The sequence below is a fragment of the Oncorhynchus gorbuscha genome, linkage group LG12 (assembly GCF_021184085.1).
Source record: "Oncorhynchus gorbuscha isolate QuinsamMale2020 ecotype Even-year linkage group LG12, OgorEven_v1.0, whole genome shotgun sequence".
Classification (NCBI taxonomy): domain Eukaryota; kingdom Metazoa; phylum Chordata; class Actinopteri; order Salmoniformes; family Salmonidae; genus Oncorhynchus; species Oncorhynchus gorbuscha.
The window spans coordinates 29,990,751-30,007,925 of record NC_060184.1 but is presented as its reverse complement, the minus strand read 5'-3'; the positions used below and the strand labels follow the sequence as shown (position 1 = coordinate 30,007,925).

Below are 17,175 nucleotides of genomic sequence, written 5' to 3'. Positions count from 1 at the left end.
ACTCGCTTTACTGTGGATATAGATACTTCTGTACCTATTTCCTCCAGCATCTTCACCAGGTCGTTTGCTGTTGTTCTGGGATTGATTTGTACTTTTCGCAGGAGACAGAACGCGTCTCCTTACTTAGGGATGAACCAGACTTGTGGAGGTCTACAATTTATTTTCTGAGGACTTGGTTGATTTCTTTGAATTTTCCCATGATGTCAAGCAAAGAGACACTGAGTTTGAAGGTAGGCCTTGAAATACATCCACAGGTACACCTCCAATTGACTCAGATGATGTCAATTATCCTATCAGAAGCTTCTAAAGCCATGATGACATTTTCTGGAATTTTACAAGCTGTTTAAAAGCACAGTCAACTTAGTGTATGTTAATTTATGACCCACTGGAATTGTGATACAGTGAATTATAAGTTAAATAATCTGCCTGTAAACAATTGGTGAAAATATTACTTGTGTCATGCACAAAGTAGATGTTCTAACTGACTTGCCAAAACTATAACTTGTTAACAAGAAATTTGTGGAGTAGTTGAAAAACAAGTTAAGGACCACAACCTAAGTGTATGTAAACTTCTGACTTCAACTGTAGGTATCTCTAGGGTATCTATTCCAAATAAACAGAGTGAAGGTCAAGGACCGCTGAACACGGCGTGGTACACCTCTGGAAGATCCAATCTAACAGACACTCATAGACCAACCTACAACAACTACAATGGACATGGTAAACTCTGGTGGACAACCAGGGACTTACACTATCAGAGACTATCAGTCGACTGACTCCACAGACTGATCGGGCGTTTTCACCAGAGCGAGACGACAAAGACATACAAGCGTAAATATGTGTTGCATTTCTAAATCCAAATGAGCGGTTGTTAGGGTGCTAAATATCGATATTTACGATGACCGTATTATTCAACTGTATGTACGATAGTTGAATTCCTTTGTCTCTTCTTCTCGCGCTCTTTCTTTCCCCACCCCTATTCATTGTGTACCAAGCGTCATATCGGGTTAGTCCACTAGGGACTTTTCATTGCATTATGTAGTAACCTATCCTGTGGGTGCGTTTATGTAATTCTGTGTGATTATTTAGTTAGTTAGTAAATAAATAATTAAGCCAATTTGTGTATCGCTGAGTCATCATGTAGACTAGGGTTCGTGCAGATTTAACGGACTATGCAACGTTCATGAGACTGATGAGGTTAATAAGAATGAATGAATTGACTGTGACTGATGTAAGACAAATTCATATCTTTAGAGTTTAGTCGGGAGATAGTGACTCATTAAATAACTTTTCCTGTGTTGCCCCAAGATTACTAATGAGTTAATTGTTACATGATTAATTTAATCATCGTAATAAATAAACGTAGTTAATTGATTTGATAAAATAATCAAACACATTAATGATAGCAACGTCACGACGGAGGGCAATGGGAGAGCGTAGATTTTGGTCAACTTTAAAATGTATTGCTGATTTGCTATATGAGACCTATTTGATTGAATATACGCTTGCTCCCGCCACCTCCAGCCTGCCTTTCGCCTCTACGGACACTGATTCACATTGTTAGAGTGGAGACTCCAATATCTTGTCAGTATATACAACCATTTTAGCTTCACAGACAACATTCCTTTCAGCATGCCCATGGATGAGTTTTGGTAGATTTGAATTTTGTCATTGTAGATTTCAGCAGGAAGTCGCGACACTGTGTAAGATGATGTCATTAAGCTCAGCATACCTTTAATAACCCGACAGTCCCCCCGAAATCGGGCATTATAATTACTTTAAAATATATTTATGACTGAATGTATTGATTTCCCACCGTTTTATAAGTCAGAAGACAGAAATCCAGACCTTCCTAGGACCACGTAAAGGTCCTTTGTCGAATAAACTTGTATTTCCCTCTCTCTGGTGGTCGGCTGCATCATTACATCAATTCGTATCACTTCACTGTGACGTCACGTCAAAGGGGAGGTCCTAGGAAAAACATTTATCCAGCTCGACTGCTTCACAGCACAGACATGGCAAAGCAATTGCTGAATTTGTCTCGAGCAGGCGAATCTAAATACTTTTATATCTCAAGGATAAAGAATGTGACCAACACTCTTCCTTAAACATAAAATAGGCAAAGAAGTAATTTTGTGTGGGCAGTCAAACTTTTTTCTTTACGTCAGAGATAGACCCGTATTCGCAGCTCGAAAAAATCTAGCCCTTTACATCGACCTGCCCTTTACATAGCCCTTCACACACTGTTTAAATGGCCCAAATGTTGATTTAGACATTCACAAATTTAACAGATTTTGACTATCACCAATATGTTTGGTAAAGTAACAGAAAGTTAAATATTATGGGTCGAACTATATATAGGCATATTATAAAGTATAAAAAGGTGATCATATCTTCATATTTGAATATTTTAATATACTTGTATTGTGTACTTGATCATTTGGGTTGAAAAGTGCCTTTATCTCAGACATAAATAAACAATTCTAGGTGAAAGCTAAAGGTCATAGCTTTCTATGGGGGATGGGGGGGACAACACACACACTACTAAATTAATAAAATATTGCCCTCTTGCTAGATTGATGACAACAGCCATAGCAAACCAGTATAAAATGGCTGTCAGCTCAACTGGTTTAAATATTAATATCAAACTACGTGTATGTGCTTAAATGTTTCCAAGAATCATATTGCCACTCATGGTGTGTAATAGTACATCTACTGTCAACATTTGTCAATAAACAGTGTTAATAAGCAGTGTCAATGTGATTGTTTGCACACCTTTGGCAAAGGCTCCAGGGTTCTTGAGCTGACATGTAATGTTTATGTAAAAAAGTAAAAACATTTAAGCTTTTTCTGCATTGTGCTTTTCTGTTCCTGAGGTGTGTGTGCGTGTATGCAAGGATGTGTACCATGTGAATTGTGTGGGTGAGTTCGGGAAGACAAGAGAGAGAAAGAGAGCGATAGAGAGAAAGTGAGGGAAATGGAAAGGGCACCTAATTTCAGAGTATTTGTCTTTCAAAGATTGTACTGTATCATCCTTACCTCCTGAAGCGCTCCTGCATGTCCCTCAACCGTTGGCAGACTGGGACAGGGCTAGCTGCCTCCTGAGGGCTGGACACACCCAGGATCTGGGAGAGCTGGAGCTCCAGGGAGGCCAGGATTCGCTGCTCCCGCTCTATTCCAGCCTGGTGCTGCTCCATCTGCTCTAACAAAACCATCGGGGCCCCCTGACCGGAGCATACTGCAGTGGGGTCCGACAGCTCACCCTGCAGCTTGTCCAGAGCACTGCTGCATCGAGCCATCTGTGACACCCAAAGGACACACCCACAAACACATACAGTGCCTTCGGAAAATATTCAGACCCCTTGAATTTTTCCACATTTTGTTACATTACAGCCGTATTCTAAAATTGTTACTTCAACCTACATACAAGACTCCATAAAGACAAAGAAAAAACAGTTATTTAGAATTTTTATAAAATTGCATTAAAAATTTAAAATAAAATATCACATTTACATAAATATTCAGGCCCTTTACTCAGTACTTTGTTGAAGCACATTTGGCAGCAATTACAGCCTTGATTCTTCTTGAGTATGACGCTACAAGTTTGGCACACCTTATTTGGGGAGTTTCTCCCATTCTTCTCTGTAGATCCTCTCAAATTATGTCAAGTTGGATGGGGAGCGTCGCTGCAGAGCTATTTTCAGGTCTCTCCAGAGATGTTAGATCGGGTTCAAGTCCGGGCTCTGGCTGGGCCCCTCAAGGACATTCAGAGGCTTGTCCCGAAACTACTCCTGCGTTGTCTTGGATGTGTGCTTAGGGTCGTTGTCCTGTTGGAAGTTGAACCTTTGCCCCAGTCGGAGGACCTGAGCGTACTTTGCTCCGTTCATCTTTGCCTCGATCCTGACTAGTCTCCCAGTCCCTGCAGCTGAAAAACCTCACAGCATGATGCTGCCACCACCATGCTTCACTGTAGGGATGGTGCCAGGTTTCCTCCAGACATCACACTTGGCATTCAGGCCAAAGAGTTACATCTTGGTTTCATCAGACCAGAGAATCTTGTTTCTCATGGTCTGAGAGTCTTTCGGAGCCTTTTGGAAAACTCCAAGTGGGCTGTCAAGGCCACTCCAAGTGGGCTGTTTGGCCACTCTACCATAAAGGCCTGATTGGTGGAGTGCTGCAGAGATGGTGGTCCTTCTGAAAGGTTCTCCCATCTCCATAGAGGAACTCTAGAGCTCTGTCAGAGTGACCATCAGGTTCTTGGTCACCTCCCTGAACAAGGCCCTTCTCCCCCGATTGCTCAGTTTGGCCGGGCAGCCAGCTCTAGGAAGAGTCTTGGCGGTTCCAAACTTATTCCATTTAAGAATGATGGAGGCCACTGTGTTCATTGGAACCTTCAATGCTGTAGAAATGTTTTGGTACCCTTCCCCAGATCTGTGCCTCGACACAATCCTGTCTCTGCACTCTACGGATAATTCCTTCGACTTCATGGCTTGGTTTTTGCTCTGACATGCATTGTCAACTGAAGGACCTTATATAGACAGGTGTGTGCCTTTACAAATCATGTACAATCAATTGAATTTACCACAGATAGACTCCAATCCAGTTGTAGAAATATCTCAAGGATGATCAATGGAAACAGGATGCACCTGAGCTCAATTCTCATAGAAAAGGGTCTGAATTCTTATGTTAATAAGGTATTTCTGTTTTTCATTTTTAATCAATTTGCAAACATTTCTAAAAACCTGTTTTGCTTTGTCATTATGGGGTATTGTGTGTAGATTGCTAATGATTTTTATTTATTTAATACATTTTCGAAAAAGGCTGTAACATAACAAAATGTGGAAAAAGTCAAGGGGTCTGAATAATTTCCGAAGACACTGTATATTTACACATGGGTGTACAATACTACTACACATACTTTCGTACAAAAACAAACAAGGTATTACCAAAGCCCTACACTTTGTGGATCAACAATATATTATGAATATATCATTTGCTTATACAAAAAACTGTTTTGAGCCATGTGCTGTTGTGATGGTAAGAATGATCACCTTTATAATACACGTGTGTATACTTGTATACTACATATGCTACTCATGCACCAGGTCTACTAAAAGGCTTCTATTTAATGGAGTGGTCATCCGGGTGAATCATGTAGTGCAGCAAAGAAAGGTGATGGCATCGCCCAAAAATGTATGTATTTTTATGTAATATACCATATACTATATTACATTATGACCATTAAAGGAGCAGTTCACTGAAGATAGTTTAGTCACATGACTCACGCTCTTGGTGACGTCCCTCCACTCCGCCCCTCTCTGCTCCAAGCGTGTCCGGAGGAGGCTGATGCCGCACCGCAGTGCCGCCCAGCGCCTCCAGAGGGCACCCTGTGCCCCCTCGGAGCCCACACAGCACCCCCGCAGTGGGCACACCACCCTCAGCTCCTCCAGCTTGCCAGCTATAGACAGCACCTCCTCCGACAGGGTCTTCACATGAAGAGATGAATCAATCAAATGTATTGTATACAGAATATATCTCTTTCTTTTACAACATGTGTCACAAAGTGCTTTGTAGTGCAGCAAAGCTGTGGTGTGGCAGAGCAGTGGTGTAGTGGTAACACACATGTAGCTCACTGCCAGATACTGGGGTTAAATCCTCCCCTCTACCTTTTTCCCAGTCTCCACCCCAGTATCCCCTTGATATCTAAACTGTCTAAATGAAGCTTGAATAGCATGCTTTTAAAAAAAACAAGTGCTTTACAGTAACCTGGACTGTACACCCGAAACGTAAGCAGGAGAACAGAGGCAAGGAAAAATTCCCTAGTAGGAACAAATTCTGAGAAGAACCACCGACGCACAGCACTTAACACACCTTGGCTCTATCCTGTTGGTCAGCACAGTTGGCGTAGGATGTCACTTCCTGGGTGGCACACTCGGAGAGCCTTGATTCGTTTTTCTTCAGGATATGCCATACGTCCTCATGACACTTCTTGTGGCGGCTTTGTCTGTCTGCACACCTATGGAATAGATACAAAACAAACACGGTAACTGAAAATTGCCTGGTTTCAATGTTGTTTACATTTTCATGTTTTTTAAGCAATTGTGAAGCTAAAGGCTCATTTGTACTCTGGGTGGACAATTCGGATTTGGTTTGATTCTACTGTACTCTTTTACATGCACATAAATCAACATGTCTGTTTTACATCAATGTAAATGTGCCAGTGTTCGAAGCTAATTTACATACAAAGTTCCCGGATCTGTAACTCTTATTTGATTCAATGCAACATAAAATTCATAGACATGAGCTGCATTCTCATCCAGGCATTAATTTAGTTCTCATCAAACAAGGGGTAACAGAGGGAAAAGTAACAAGTTACTAAAATGATATTTATTAGACTGCTGAACCTATTTGTCTCAATTACACCAACATTCCATTTCACCAGAGACGTGGGTCTCGGAGTGCTAAACTCTGGTCAACGTGCAGTGTACGAATTCTAACTATTCTGTTGCCATCCGCTCAGAAACCCGCTCAGCAACCTGCCTAATTTAGTTGATTTTCCCTGATATAAGTGGTCCCAGCACTGTTCAATGTGTAAGTTGATGTTTTCTAAACTGTAATGCTTTGTGTTTTTTTGTTGTAAATGTGTCTGCAACTTTGGGTGCTGCTATTTTGGCCAGGTCTCTCTTGTAAAATAGATTATTCATCTCAATGAGACTAACCTGGTAAATAAATAAATAAATAAATACATCAGTGGCACACAGCATCTCACATTCCCCCAAAAATGTAATGGCTTAAGAAAGGTTGACAATGCATGCCTATTTGGTGACCAATGTTCAGTATCTAATGTTCATCAAGCTTCTTTGTACGATAACATTTAGTGTTAATGTGTTTTTAGAATGTGACCAAAACAGTAAGGACCAAAAGCCATGTGTAACCTTTGGTGAATGAGTGTGTAACCTTTGGCCTACCTCTGCAAGGCCTCTGTCCTGAGCTCAACCTGGGCCTCGAGTGTGGCCCTCTCCACCAAAAGGTGGCTCAGGACCTGGATGTGGAGCTGTTCGCTCTGGGGGAAAGAGAGACAGGCCTGCTGGGGTGCCAGCTCCAGGAGATGGCTGATTTGCGCCTGGAGGCTCTCCCCTAGGGAGGCTTGGGGCTCTTGGGTGTGCCATTGCTCCTCTGTGCAGTCCACAAATCCGCCTGGAGGTGCCAGGAACATGGCCTCGGCTTCGAGGAGGAAGGTTACCACTCCTTGGGCAGCCCAGTGGTAATCCTTCAGGGCTTCCCGAGCATGGGACAAATTCTCCTACAGGACATATACAAGATTATTAAGAATTCAGGCAAGAATTTCATTTGAAGTCTACCACAATACAATACAACCTGTGTGGTTGAATCTTATTACACAAACAACATTAAAGTCAGTTCCAATAGAAGTTAAGGAAAATGTTTGAGGGATAAATTGTTGTAATACACCAATTCAGTTAATTGTCTCGTCTGGGCACCGTTCACTCTCTATGGTACAAGGGAGATAGCATTTCAAAAGTGAAACATTGTTTCCATGGCCGGACAGGCAGACAGCAAGGCTTATATTAAACCCCACTGTTAGAAACAAAATTGTACTCTAGAAGCAAGGGGAAATAATGTATGAGTTGAGATGAATTCAAACAATGATTTGAACAGCAACATGAACATGATGATATTCTTATGGAGGTGCAGTGATAATGCAGATGGAACTGTTAGCAGGCTTGGAACGCCGCTTGTCCAATAAGCATCTAGGATCCAAACAATCCGTTTGATAGTGTTTATCACGTCAACCAACTCAAATTACATGCATATTTTATGAAATGTAATACACACCGTAGCTGAAATTGCGAATGATAACAATTGTAATGTAATGAGCCCACTGAACTTACCATATATACGTGGCACTTCTGCACAATGTCATTCCTCAGGGTGTGCAGCTCCCCACACTGGCTCATCTCCACTTGCTCTCTCTGCCTCAAAGCTTCCAACACCCGCATGACAGACTCTACGTTCCTCCAGATTACCCAGCACCTCCGCAGCGCTATGTTGACGGCCCTCACGTCTGGCTTCACCGGATCAAATTCCGTCAGCTCCTGCCTGACCTGTTGAAGAAGGTCCATCATGGCAGGAAGCTCAGTGCAGAATTTGAGACCCTCCAGAAGCTTTTCCTCTAGGTTTTTGACGTCGTCAGTGATGGCAAGCTCCCAGGAGGCTAGGTTTTCAACAGTTCGCCGGATCCTCTGCCTCTCCGACAGGAGCAACATTCTATCCGATAGGTGCAGGTCTTGGGCGATGGCCTCAAGCTGGTCGGAAGCATCCTGGCACTGGGTCTTCACCAGCGGAAGTTCCACCAGAAGAGCCTGGCAAAGACTGAACCTTTCCCCCACGCTGACTCTCTTGTCTTTGGAGCACTGAGCACGCTCCTTTGCCACCTCCCTGGAGTCTTCCATGCGCTGCCGGTAGGTCAGGTACTTCTCGTGTTCCAGGGCGTGGTGGTGGAGAGTTTTCACCTTCTCCTGCAGTTCGCCAATGGTACGCAAGAGGGCACTTTTCTGGTTCTCTTGGCAGTACTGGAGTTCCTGGATCTGACATTGGTGCTCCAGGAGCATGTGCGTCAAGGGCTCTATGGCAGATAGGGAGTCCTTTGTCACTGGGAACCTCTGCCTCTCCAGGTCGGCCCATATCTGTTGCACGCTCACCTGGACAGCCGCCAGTTCCTCGGCCGAAGAAGTCCGGGTGTGAAGCAGTTCCTCCAACTCCCATTGAGCTGCTTTCTCGTGGGCCACCATTCTGTCCACCTCGGTCCGGAGGCCTGTGAGCCTGTTGACAAGAAAGTGGCTCTCTGCTGGACTCAACCCCGAAGAGACCTCCATGCAGATCTCCAAAAGGGCATCCGTGACAGCCAGCTGTCTTTCTGCTTCCTTAATGGCATCCATGTGAAACTGCAGCTTGCTTTCCAGGTCTTGGATGGTGTCTTTGGACACATTCTCTACATCTGTGGTGACCTCTCTTTCATGGTGTGCCACTGCTAGCCAGGTGTTCACTTTTGAGATCTGGACCAGCATCTTCTCTCTTTCCTCCAAAACAGCCTCCATTTCCTTCAGAATACGAGCAGAGTTATCTGAGACTGTTTCGTAGAGGTCCTTCAAGGTCTTCATTGATGACAGCACTTTGTCAATTTCCCCCTCATCCGACATCAGTTCTTTCAGGTCCTCAAATTTGTAGTGCACCCTGGAACGCCTTGCCAAAATCTCAGATTGAAGCTTCCTCATGCTGGCAATTTGGAGACGGGCCTCTTCAGGGAAGAGGGCTACATTTTCACCTGCTGAGATGTGGTTTTCCGCCTGCTTGGCCCAGATAATCAAGTCCTGCATTTGCTTAATGATTTTAGCCAAGGAGGGTGTTGCTATAGAGTATGACTGAGCAGAGAGCAACCTCTGAGTGGAGGCAAGTAAGGAGCTCAAGCTCTGAAGAGTACACTCCACATCCTCCTTCTCCTTCTGCCCAAGAGAAAATTGGGTAAAATCCTCTGATTGCCCAAGCAGGTGTAGGTACTGCTGGTTGAAGGCTTTCAAGTCAGCAGTAATAAAGGTCAGCTCTAAAGCTTTGTGAGTGTCATGCTGCAATTGAGAGGACTGTAAGAGGGTGATGGACTTCTGAAGAGTCTCAAGCTTGCAATGCAGCTGCTCAGCCTTTTGTAGAAGGATAAAGGACTGAGAAGAACCAATTGAGGCATGCCTCAGGCCTCTATTCCCGGTCCCCTCCAAAAGCCTCCACTCCTCCTGCAGATCCCCTAGCTGTGCGAGGAGTGCCCCTGACCCCTCGACTTCACTCAGGTGGGCAGACACCTGGCAACACACCTGGAGCAGCTCCCCCATCATGCCCTTCTGCTGTTCAATGTTACATAACAGAGTATGTAGTTTTTCAGCCTGAAGCGCACTGCTTCGGGTGTCCCTGTTAGATCCCCAGGAATACACAAAGAGTGAATAAATGTTAGTGCATATCTTGGTCAAATACAAACTTCTGATCAATGATATTCTAAATCAACTGTACACTTTAAAGGAACACAGAGGCCTAAAGATGCATAAATACAATATTATGCACAAGAATAGTAGCCCGGACAATGCAAGTGCATGGACTTACAATTGTAGCTCATCCATATCGCTTGTCCATCTCTCCAGAAGGCTCCGAATGGCCTGAGTCTGCCTGTGGTACTGTGTGACCAGGTGGAGCTGAGCCTCTTTGACCTGAACTGTGGCCGAGGCATCCAACAGGGCTGCACTCCATCGCCCCTCCAGATTTTTTGCGTCCTCTGGGTCACCGACCACATGGTTTATCGCAGCCACCTGCTCAAGCACGTAGCGTCTGCAGTCCTGAAAAAAAGGGGATCACGGGGACACACTCAGTCTGGTATCCAGGGGGCTGGGACCCAAAAAAATATAATCTGTTAAAATAATAAGCAATTTTTTACAGTATTGAAATCACAGAGGGAAGACAGGCAGGTGTAAGAAACGGTATGAATGGTTGGAGTGGGGATTGAACCCTGATCTTCAGTAAGGAGAGCATGTGTGTGTGTAGCTGAGGGGGGTTCCACTAGACCATGGGCTCGGCACATAGCATGTGTATTTATCAAACACTCTACACTTACACAAAAGCCAAGAAGGGTGATAATGTACATGAAAAGTTAGACATAGCAAATCAAAGTTAGAATTAGCTTCCTCTCCTTGTCTCATTATACATTCTCGTTGACATTGATATGAAAGAACTGTAAAGGTTAAATAAATGAGAGGATTGTTGAAGTATCATTATAAAGGAAATGTTTTCAGTGGAATCCCAAATAAAGCTTTCCTTCTGTAAAAGCATTTAACACAGTGATATCAGTTCGGGGTGTGAAGCCCATTAAATGACAGTTTTGTCCTCTGTTTGTATATATGATGGCCAATCTGACACTTGTAAATGTGTATTTTCAAATGTCTATGTTTTTGAAAGGGAAAATTGTTCATTCAAAAAGAACAGTCTCCCACCTCAGCCTCCGCCAGTTGCCGGGCCATGTTGGCAAGGTTGAGCTGGGCTGGCTGGTAGCGGCATCCTAGAACCCTGAGGACAGTGCGCCCTATTTGGGTCTCTGGCTTTCTGGGCGAAAGCTGCAGGTACCAAGCCGCATCCATCCACTGGCCTCCCTTCAACACAACAGCACAGAGTAAATACAGTAATGGGACATGTTCATGGACCAAACAGAAGAAAACAGACTGAAACAGGGAGGGATCCATCTTGATTTGTTTAATAAAAAATGCACATTTTCCACTGCAAAACTTTTGAAAACATTTTCTGCTGCATGTCCTAATGAACACAACCCTGGTGTGTACAACCAGACCTGGGTTGGATGTCAAATACTTGAGCTATACTCAATTCAGTTTACCTGGTACAATGGAAACAATGGAATAATCCCAAAAGTGAAAAAAGCAAGCTCCAAGTATTTGACACACATATTTGACCCAGGTCTGGTATGGGACGGGTGTGGTGCTGGGGGGGACATAATCGTTTGCTGATTCTAAAGCGAGATGTGCCGTTACTGAGAAATCTCCATGGCTGCACAGGAAATATCATTGGCTCCTTCCTGTAAAGCTTCCTGCCACAAGCATCTTGGGAATGGAGTAGCATGAAGTTTCCCCTAGACGCTGATCTTGGGTCAGTTTAGCATTTTTTCCACTAATGGTTAAGATTAGGATTAGGAAACTTCACCCCAAAGCCTTGTGAATACAGCATCATCAAGGCCCATGCCACATGTTTGTTTATCTGTTCACTGATCCATGCAGTTGACTGAACTGCAATTATTGTGTGGATAGAGCCACAACTTATTTTATCTGTGGTCGAGAAAATGTTGAAATATCATTTTAGCAATTTTTATGTCTCATATTGATACGCACATAAGATACTAACTAAATTGTAGATGTTTTTATTGCTTGTATTCTTAAAGAGGTTTTCTCAGGTTCTTATTTTGAATGTCATTATCCTCTTGAAAAACAAGTTGGGTTCCTTGGAAACAAATTCCTGCAATGCACAGTAAACCATGTCCCATGTTGACGCCACCTTACCTTCCCTAAGCTCTAATAGCCTACTGTCTCAGTTCACACACTGTTGGCTTGGCTGAGTATTGCTGTTGAGAATTACTGATTGTGGTCGGGTGAGTATTATTGCTATGAACACAAGTTCGAATCTCATGGTCGGCCGTGCAATGAAACTCCCTAACACTCACCGTGATGATGTCCTTCCTCTCCACCAACCCTTGGACCTTAGAGAGGATGTCTTGCATAGTGGACCTGTGGCACGGGACCTCCGGGCACACTGCTCCCCCAACTCTCTCCTCCTTCGCCACGGCATCGGATAGCAGCCCCCCAGTCTGGACCGAGGTCCTCCTCTTGACTTCACTCCCCCCCTGCATCTGTGGGAACATGACGGCAATGGGACGGTGGATTCTCCTGCTCTCCTGTCGGGTATTTCTGACAACAACTCCGTTCCTCTCTGCCCCACCGAGTCAGCGCATCTATTAGAGCAGGAATGTGACTGAGTAAGGAGCTGGGCCTTGCCCCGAGGGAAACCAGGGCTCTGTTCCAATAGTTTAACACCGCGTCTCTCTTTACTTCCTTTCTTGAAGGAATCACTTATCTGACACAACACAATTGGTGAAAAATATTTGGTGTAGACTCCTCCAGCTAATCCTGTTAGATCAGTGTCATTGGGCTTAGCACGGGGGAAACATGATACAGCAGGAACTAGTCAGGGAGTAGGAGTGTGGTTGATATATCGAGAGCTACAGGGCTAGCGTGAGGTGAAGTCATCACTGAGTGGTGTAAATAACTTATTCCTCACAAAGTGAAGTGCTAGGCTATGCTTAAAGGGAGTGGTCAAACCGACAGGTGACAGGGCAAGCTGATACTTGCATAAAATCTCTCTCTCTCTCAACATTTCAAAACAACAGTAGTTGTTTATATTGCAGGTTATAGGTACTAAGGTTATCCCACCCAGGGTAGCGTATTCATAAAGTGACAGAGTAGGAGTGCAGGGACCATATTCCTCAGATTAGGAGTGCAGGGGCCATATTCCTCTGTTTAGGAGTACTTATCTAGGACCCACTTTAGCCTTTTAGATCAAAATAAATATGATTATGTCCACAGGAGGGACCTGGTGTTAGCTCAGCACTCTTTATAAACACAAGCTCAGGGCTCCAGGTAAAGCAACCAATGATGTATCACCACTATACTGCCCTACACTCTGAGTCAGCAGGGCTCTTGACTTGGATACACAATAAAGGCCCAATCTGTGATATTTGCAGCCATTTCTGAACCTCTTAAGACTAGGGCTCAATACTGCCCCCTTTGGAGGAAGTGCGTTCCCATAGTAAACTGAAAATATTTTTTCCCAAAATTGCTAATATATGCATATAATAATTATTATTGAATAGAAAACATTCTAAAGTTTCTAAAACCGTTTAAATTATGTCTGTATGTAAAGCAGAACTCTAAGGGCAGCCTTTCTCCCAAACTCTCTCTTGTCAAGAGAAAAGTTGGGTCAACTTTGACGTCATCGCCCCCACCCTTCCCAGGCAGCTACCGATCTGGGAACAGTATGTATGTGTTCAGCGCGATGCCTGCTTTCAAATGGCGCATTCATTGTGAGAATCTCGCGAGCCCTCGTCCTTTGGCGGGCTAAAATGTTCGGGTCACTCTCAAATACATGCACTCTATTACGCGTGGCCGATTTTGGGGCACTTCTTTTCCAAGAAACACCAATTGAAGGCAGTGTGTCTGTTCACGTTGATCATTGTTTTACATGTTAAAAACATCAAAGCTCGATTCTGCACATAGTTTGACCAGTTTAGTCGACATATAATATGTAATTTTGAAGTTTTGATGCGCAAGAGTGCGGGACCAGAAGTCATTTTGGGTGCATTTCAGCTGAAGCTGTTAGCATATGCTAATACAGAGACACACAACTTGAAACCAAACGATGTATTGGGTAAGTATGACTCCTTCTACGTCTTCTGATCAAAGAACATCAAAGGTAAGGGAATATTTATGTGGTTATTTTGGGTTTCTGTGGACTCCAAATGTAGAGGAGACATACTGCTAATATCTGAGCGCCGTCTCATTGTATAGCCAGTGAACGAATTCTGTAACGTTAAAAATAAATGTAATACAGCGGTTGCATTAAGAAGAAGTGTATCTTTGTAACTATATGTAGAACATGTACATTTAGTCATGTTTATTGCTTGTTATCTGACGTTATCTGTCGGAGCTATCATCATTTCTCCGGACATTTGAGTAGCATTTTTTGAAATGTCGTCATTGTAAACAGAGATTTATGGATATAAATGGCATATTATTGAAAAAAACATAAATGTACTGTGTAACATGTCATATTACTGTAATCTGATGAAGATTTTCAAAAGGTTAGTGAATTATTTATTTTTTAATCCTACTTTTAAATTTTATATTTTCTGGGACAAAATGGCTGCCTCTTGTCTTTTGTTTCGGTGGTGATCTAATATAAATATGTGCTATGTTTTCGCCGTAAAACATTTTAGAAATCTGACTTGCTGGGTAGATGAACAAGGTGTTTATCTTTCATTTGAGCTATTGGACTTGTTAATGTGTGGAGGTTAAATATTTCTAAGAATATTTTTTTGCATTTTGCGTTATGGTAATGAGCTTGAGCAGTAGTCACGATCCCGGATCCGGGATGGGTCGCATCAAGAGGTGACATATACCATTTATTTTCACAAGTAATATCACTTAGAAATGCCTCATGAGCTTAGTTCAACGCTCTAACTATAAGGAGTTTTTTTTACTGCACTGCTTGAAAGCAATATCTTTGCAAACAAACAATGTAAAGCTTTAAAATATGTTTAAAACTATTTCATGGAGGATCGGTCCTTGCATCTATAGCTCCATCTATGATTTTGAGAGTGATTACATTTCTAAAGGCCCATCCTTCTGCATTATAGCTAGCAAACCAAGTGCCGGTGTTGTTGTTGTGTTGTTTTTCAAATTAAGGATAGCAGCTTTAACAGCGGACTAATGGCAGCATTGCGGGTCCCTGATTATACATTTATTTTAATCTTTGTGGACTTCGAACAAGCATTGAGGTAGATGGATCAACATAAAGTCTAGATTTACATAAAATTGTCAGAAGCTCGAAATTCAGCTCTATAATGAAAGCATATTTACAACACAAACATTTTAGGTAGAAAACTACTTAATTAGATTTTCTGTTATGCTACATGTAAAATAAAAGCATGAAAAGCTGTATTGTCACATCTATTCCTGCTCCCCACTCTGGCTCTAGACATCGCAGGTCTACTAACCATTGGTCCTGGCAACCCATGTTGCGCACACCTGGCAACCATCACTGCGCACAACTGCTCCCCACCATTAAGCACACCTGGACTTCATCACCACCCTGATTACTCTCCCTTCATAAAGCCCTTAGTAAGCCTTAGTCATCAGGCAGTATTGGTTTTGGTATGTTCAGCACGCGTCTCATGGTTTTTATTACCATCATGATGATGATGATGATGATGATGATGATGATGATGATGATGATATTATTAAACTTGCCTTCTGCACCTGACTTCCTGCGTATAAGTCACAGAATACTGCCGCAGTAGAAAATAAGGACATCTCCCAGACAGTCGACGAACAAGGACACCTAATTCCCAAATGCCACGATCAGCTGGCGCAACTGGGTGCGGCTATGGATAAGGTCCTCCAAGTCCTCCACCGTCTCGACACCACCCGAGAGGATTCACCTCCAACTAGCGGAGGGCCTCCTACCACTAGCCATCCCAGAAAGCCAGTCCCCTAGCCTACCCAGCAGTCCGCCCAGGTCAGCGATGCCCAACTGTCCCTCCCTGACAAATATGACGGGACTCGATCCAAATGCAGTGGCTTCCTACTCCAGTGCTCCCTCTATTTCGCCCCTCAGATGGGAGCCTCCACCACCGAGTGGGCTACGGCCTTCTGGGAGAGAGGAGAGGAGGGGTTCATGGCTCTGTTCAGGGCAGTCTTCAACCATCCACCAGAGGGCAGAGAGGGAGGTGAGTGACTTCTCCAACTGTGGCAGGGTGCCCAGACAGCTGCGGAATACGCCCTCACCTTTTGAACCGTGGCAGCCTCCAAAGAAGAATGCGAGAGGAGGTTCAGATGGAGTTGGCGTGCCGAGACGACAACCTTTCCCTGGATGCGCTCATCGCGATGGCCACCCGTCTGGACAACCTTCTTTGGGAACGCCGGAGTGCCCCTCGCAACTTGCTCTACTCTTTTGGCCGTCTTGAGGCAGAGCCTGAACCCATGGAAATAGGGGTCAAACACCTCCCCACAGCAGAGCAACATCGCCGGAGGTAGCTGGGGCTGTGTCCCTATTGTGGCCAGGAGAGGCACCAGCTCCAACGGTGTCCGGTGCTTCTCAACCCGAAGTCCTCTGGGGCTCATGATCATCTGGCTCCCAGGGTAGGCGTGAGTATTCCTTCATTGTTTTCTGCCAAAGCTTTCCTGTGTTCCATTTCACTGGCTGGCTGTCTCTCAGGTGTTGTTTCTACAGCTCTAGTGACATAGGGCATTTTATTGACCAGGTCCTCGTCTCCTCCCTGAACATCACTGCGTCCCCGTTCTCCTCTCCTATTCTGGTCCAAGCCCTGGATCAACAACCATTAGGATCCAGCACTATCACGCACCCCTCGCACTCACCGTCGGACCCATGCACTAAGAAAGCTTTCCCTTCCTCATCACTGCTCCTGTACACAAAGTAATTCTCTGCTTTCTGTGGGTCGAAAGTCATGACCTCACCATCTCCTGGTCAATGATGAAAATCACCACTTGGGCACCCGGGTGTCGGAAGACATGCTTTCCCTTAACCTGTGGTTCCTGTCGGTTGAGAGTCCTGTGAGTGCCCTCCTGCCCATCATTCCGTCCTCCCATATTGTTGACCCTGTGTTTTGGAACATAGATGTGGACATCCGCCAGGCTCTGGAGAGGGAACCTGCTACCTGCCCTCCTGAGTGCATCTACGTCCCCACGGAGGCGAGGAATCATCTGTTTACCTGGGTACACACATCCCTCGCCACTGGACACCCAGATATCAATCGCACTGTAAAAT

The 17,175-nt window shown here is 44.2% G+C and overlaps 1 protein-coding gene across 7 annotated transcripts in view; it reads right to left on the bottom strand.

Moving 5' to 3' along the window:
- LOC123990855 (nesprin-2-like) overlaps window positions 1-17,175 on the bottom strand; it is a 253,676-nt gene that overhangs the window by 138,414 nt on the left and 98,087 nt on the right. For all 7 annotated transcript variants that reach the window (XM_046291782.1, XM_046291785.1, XM_046291783.1 and 4 more), the window contains 8 exons: window positions 12,278-12,463; window positions 11,046-11,201; window positions 10,165-10,394; window positions 7,911-9,975; window positions 6,969-7,303; window positions 5,872-6,016; window positions 5,286-5,486; window positions 3,040-3,299 (listed from right to left, as the gene is read on the bottom strand). In XM_046291782.1, coding sequence (XP_046147738.1) covers window positions 3,040-3,299; window positions 5,286-5,486; window positions 5,872-6,016; window positions 6,969-7,303; window positions 7,911-9,975; window positions 10,165-10,394; window positions 11,046-11,201; window positions 12,278-12,463 — 3,578 coding nt within the window. The remainder of the gene's footprint in view (window positions 1-3,039; window positions 3,300-5,285; window positions 5,487-5,871; window positions 6,017-6,968; window positions 7,304-7,910; window positions 9,976-10,164; window positions 10,395-11,045; window positions 11,202-12,277; window positions 12,464-17,175) is intronic.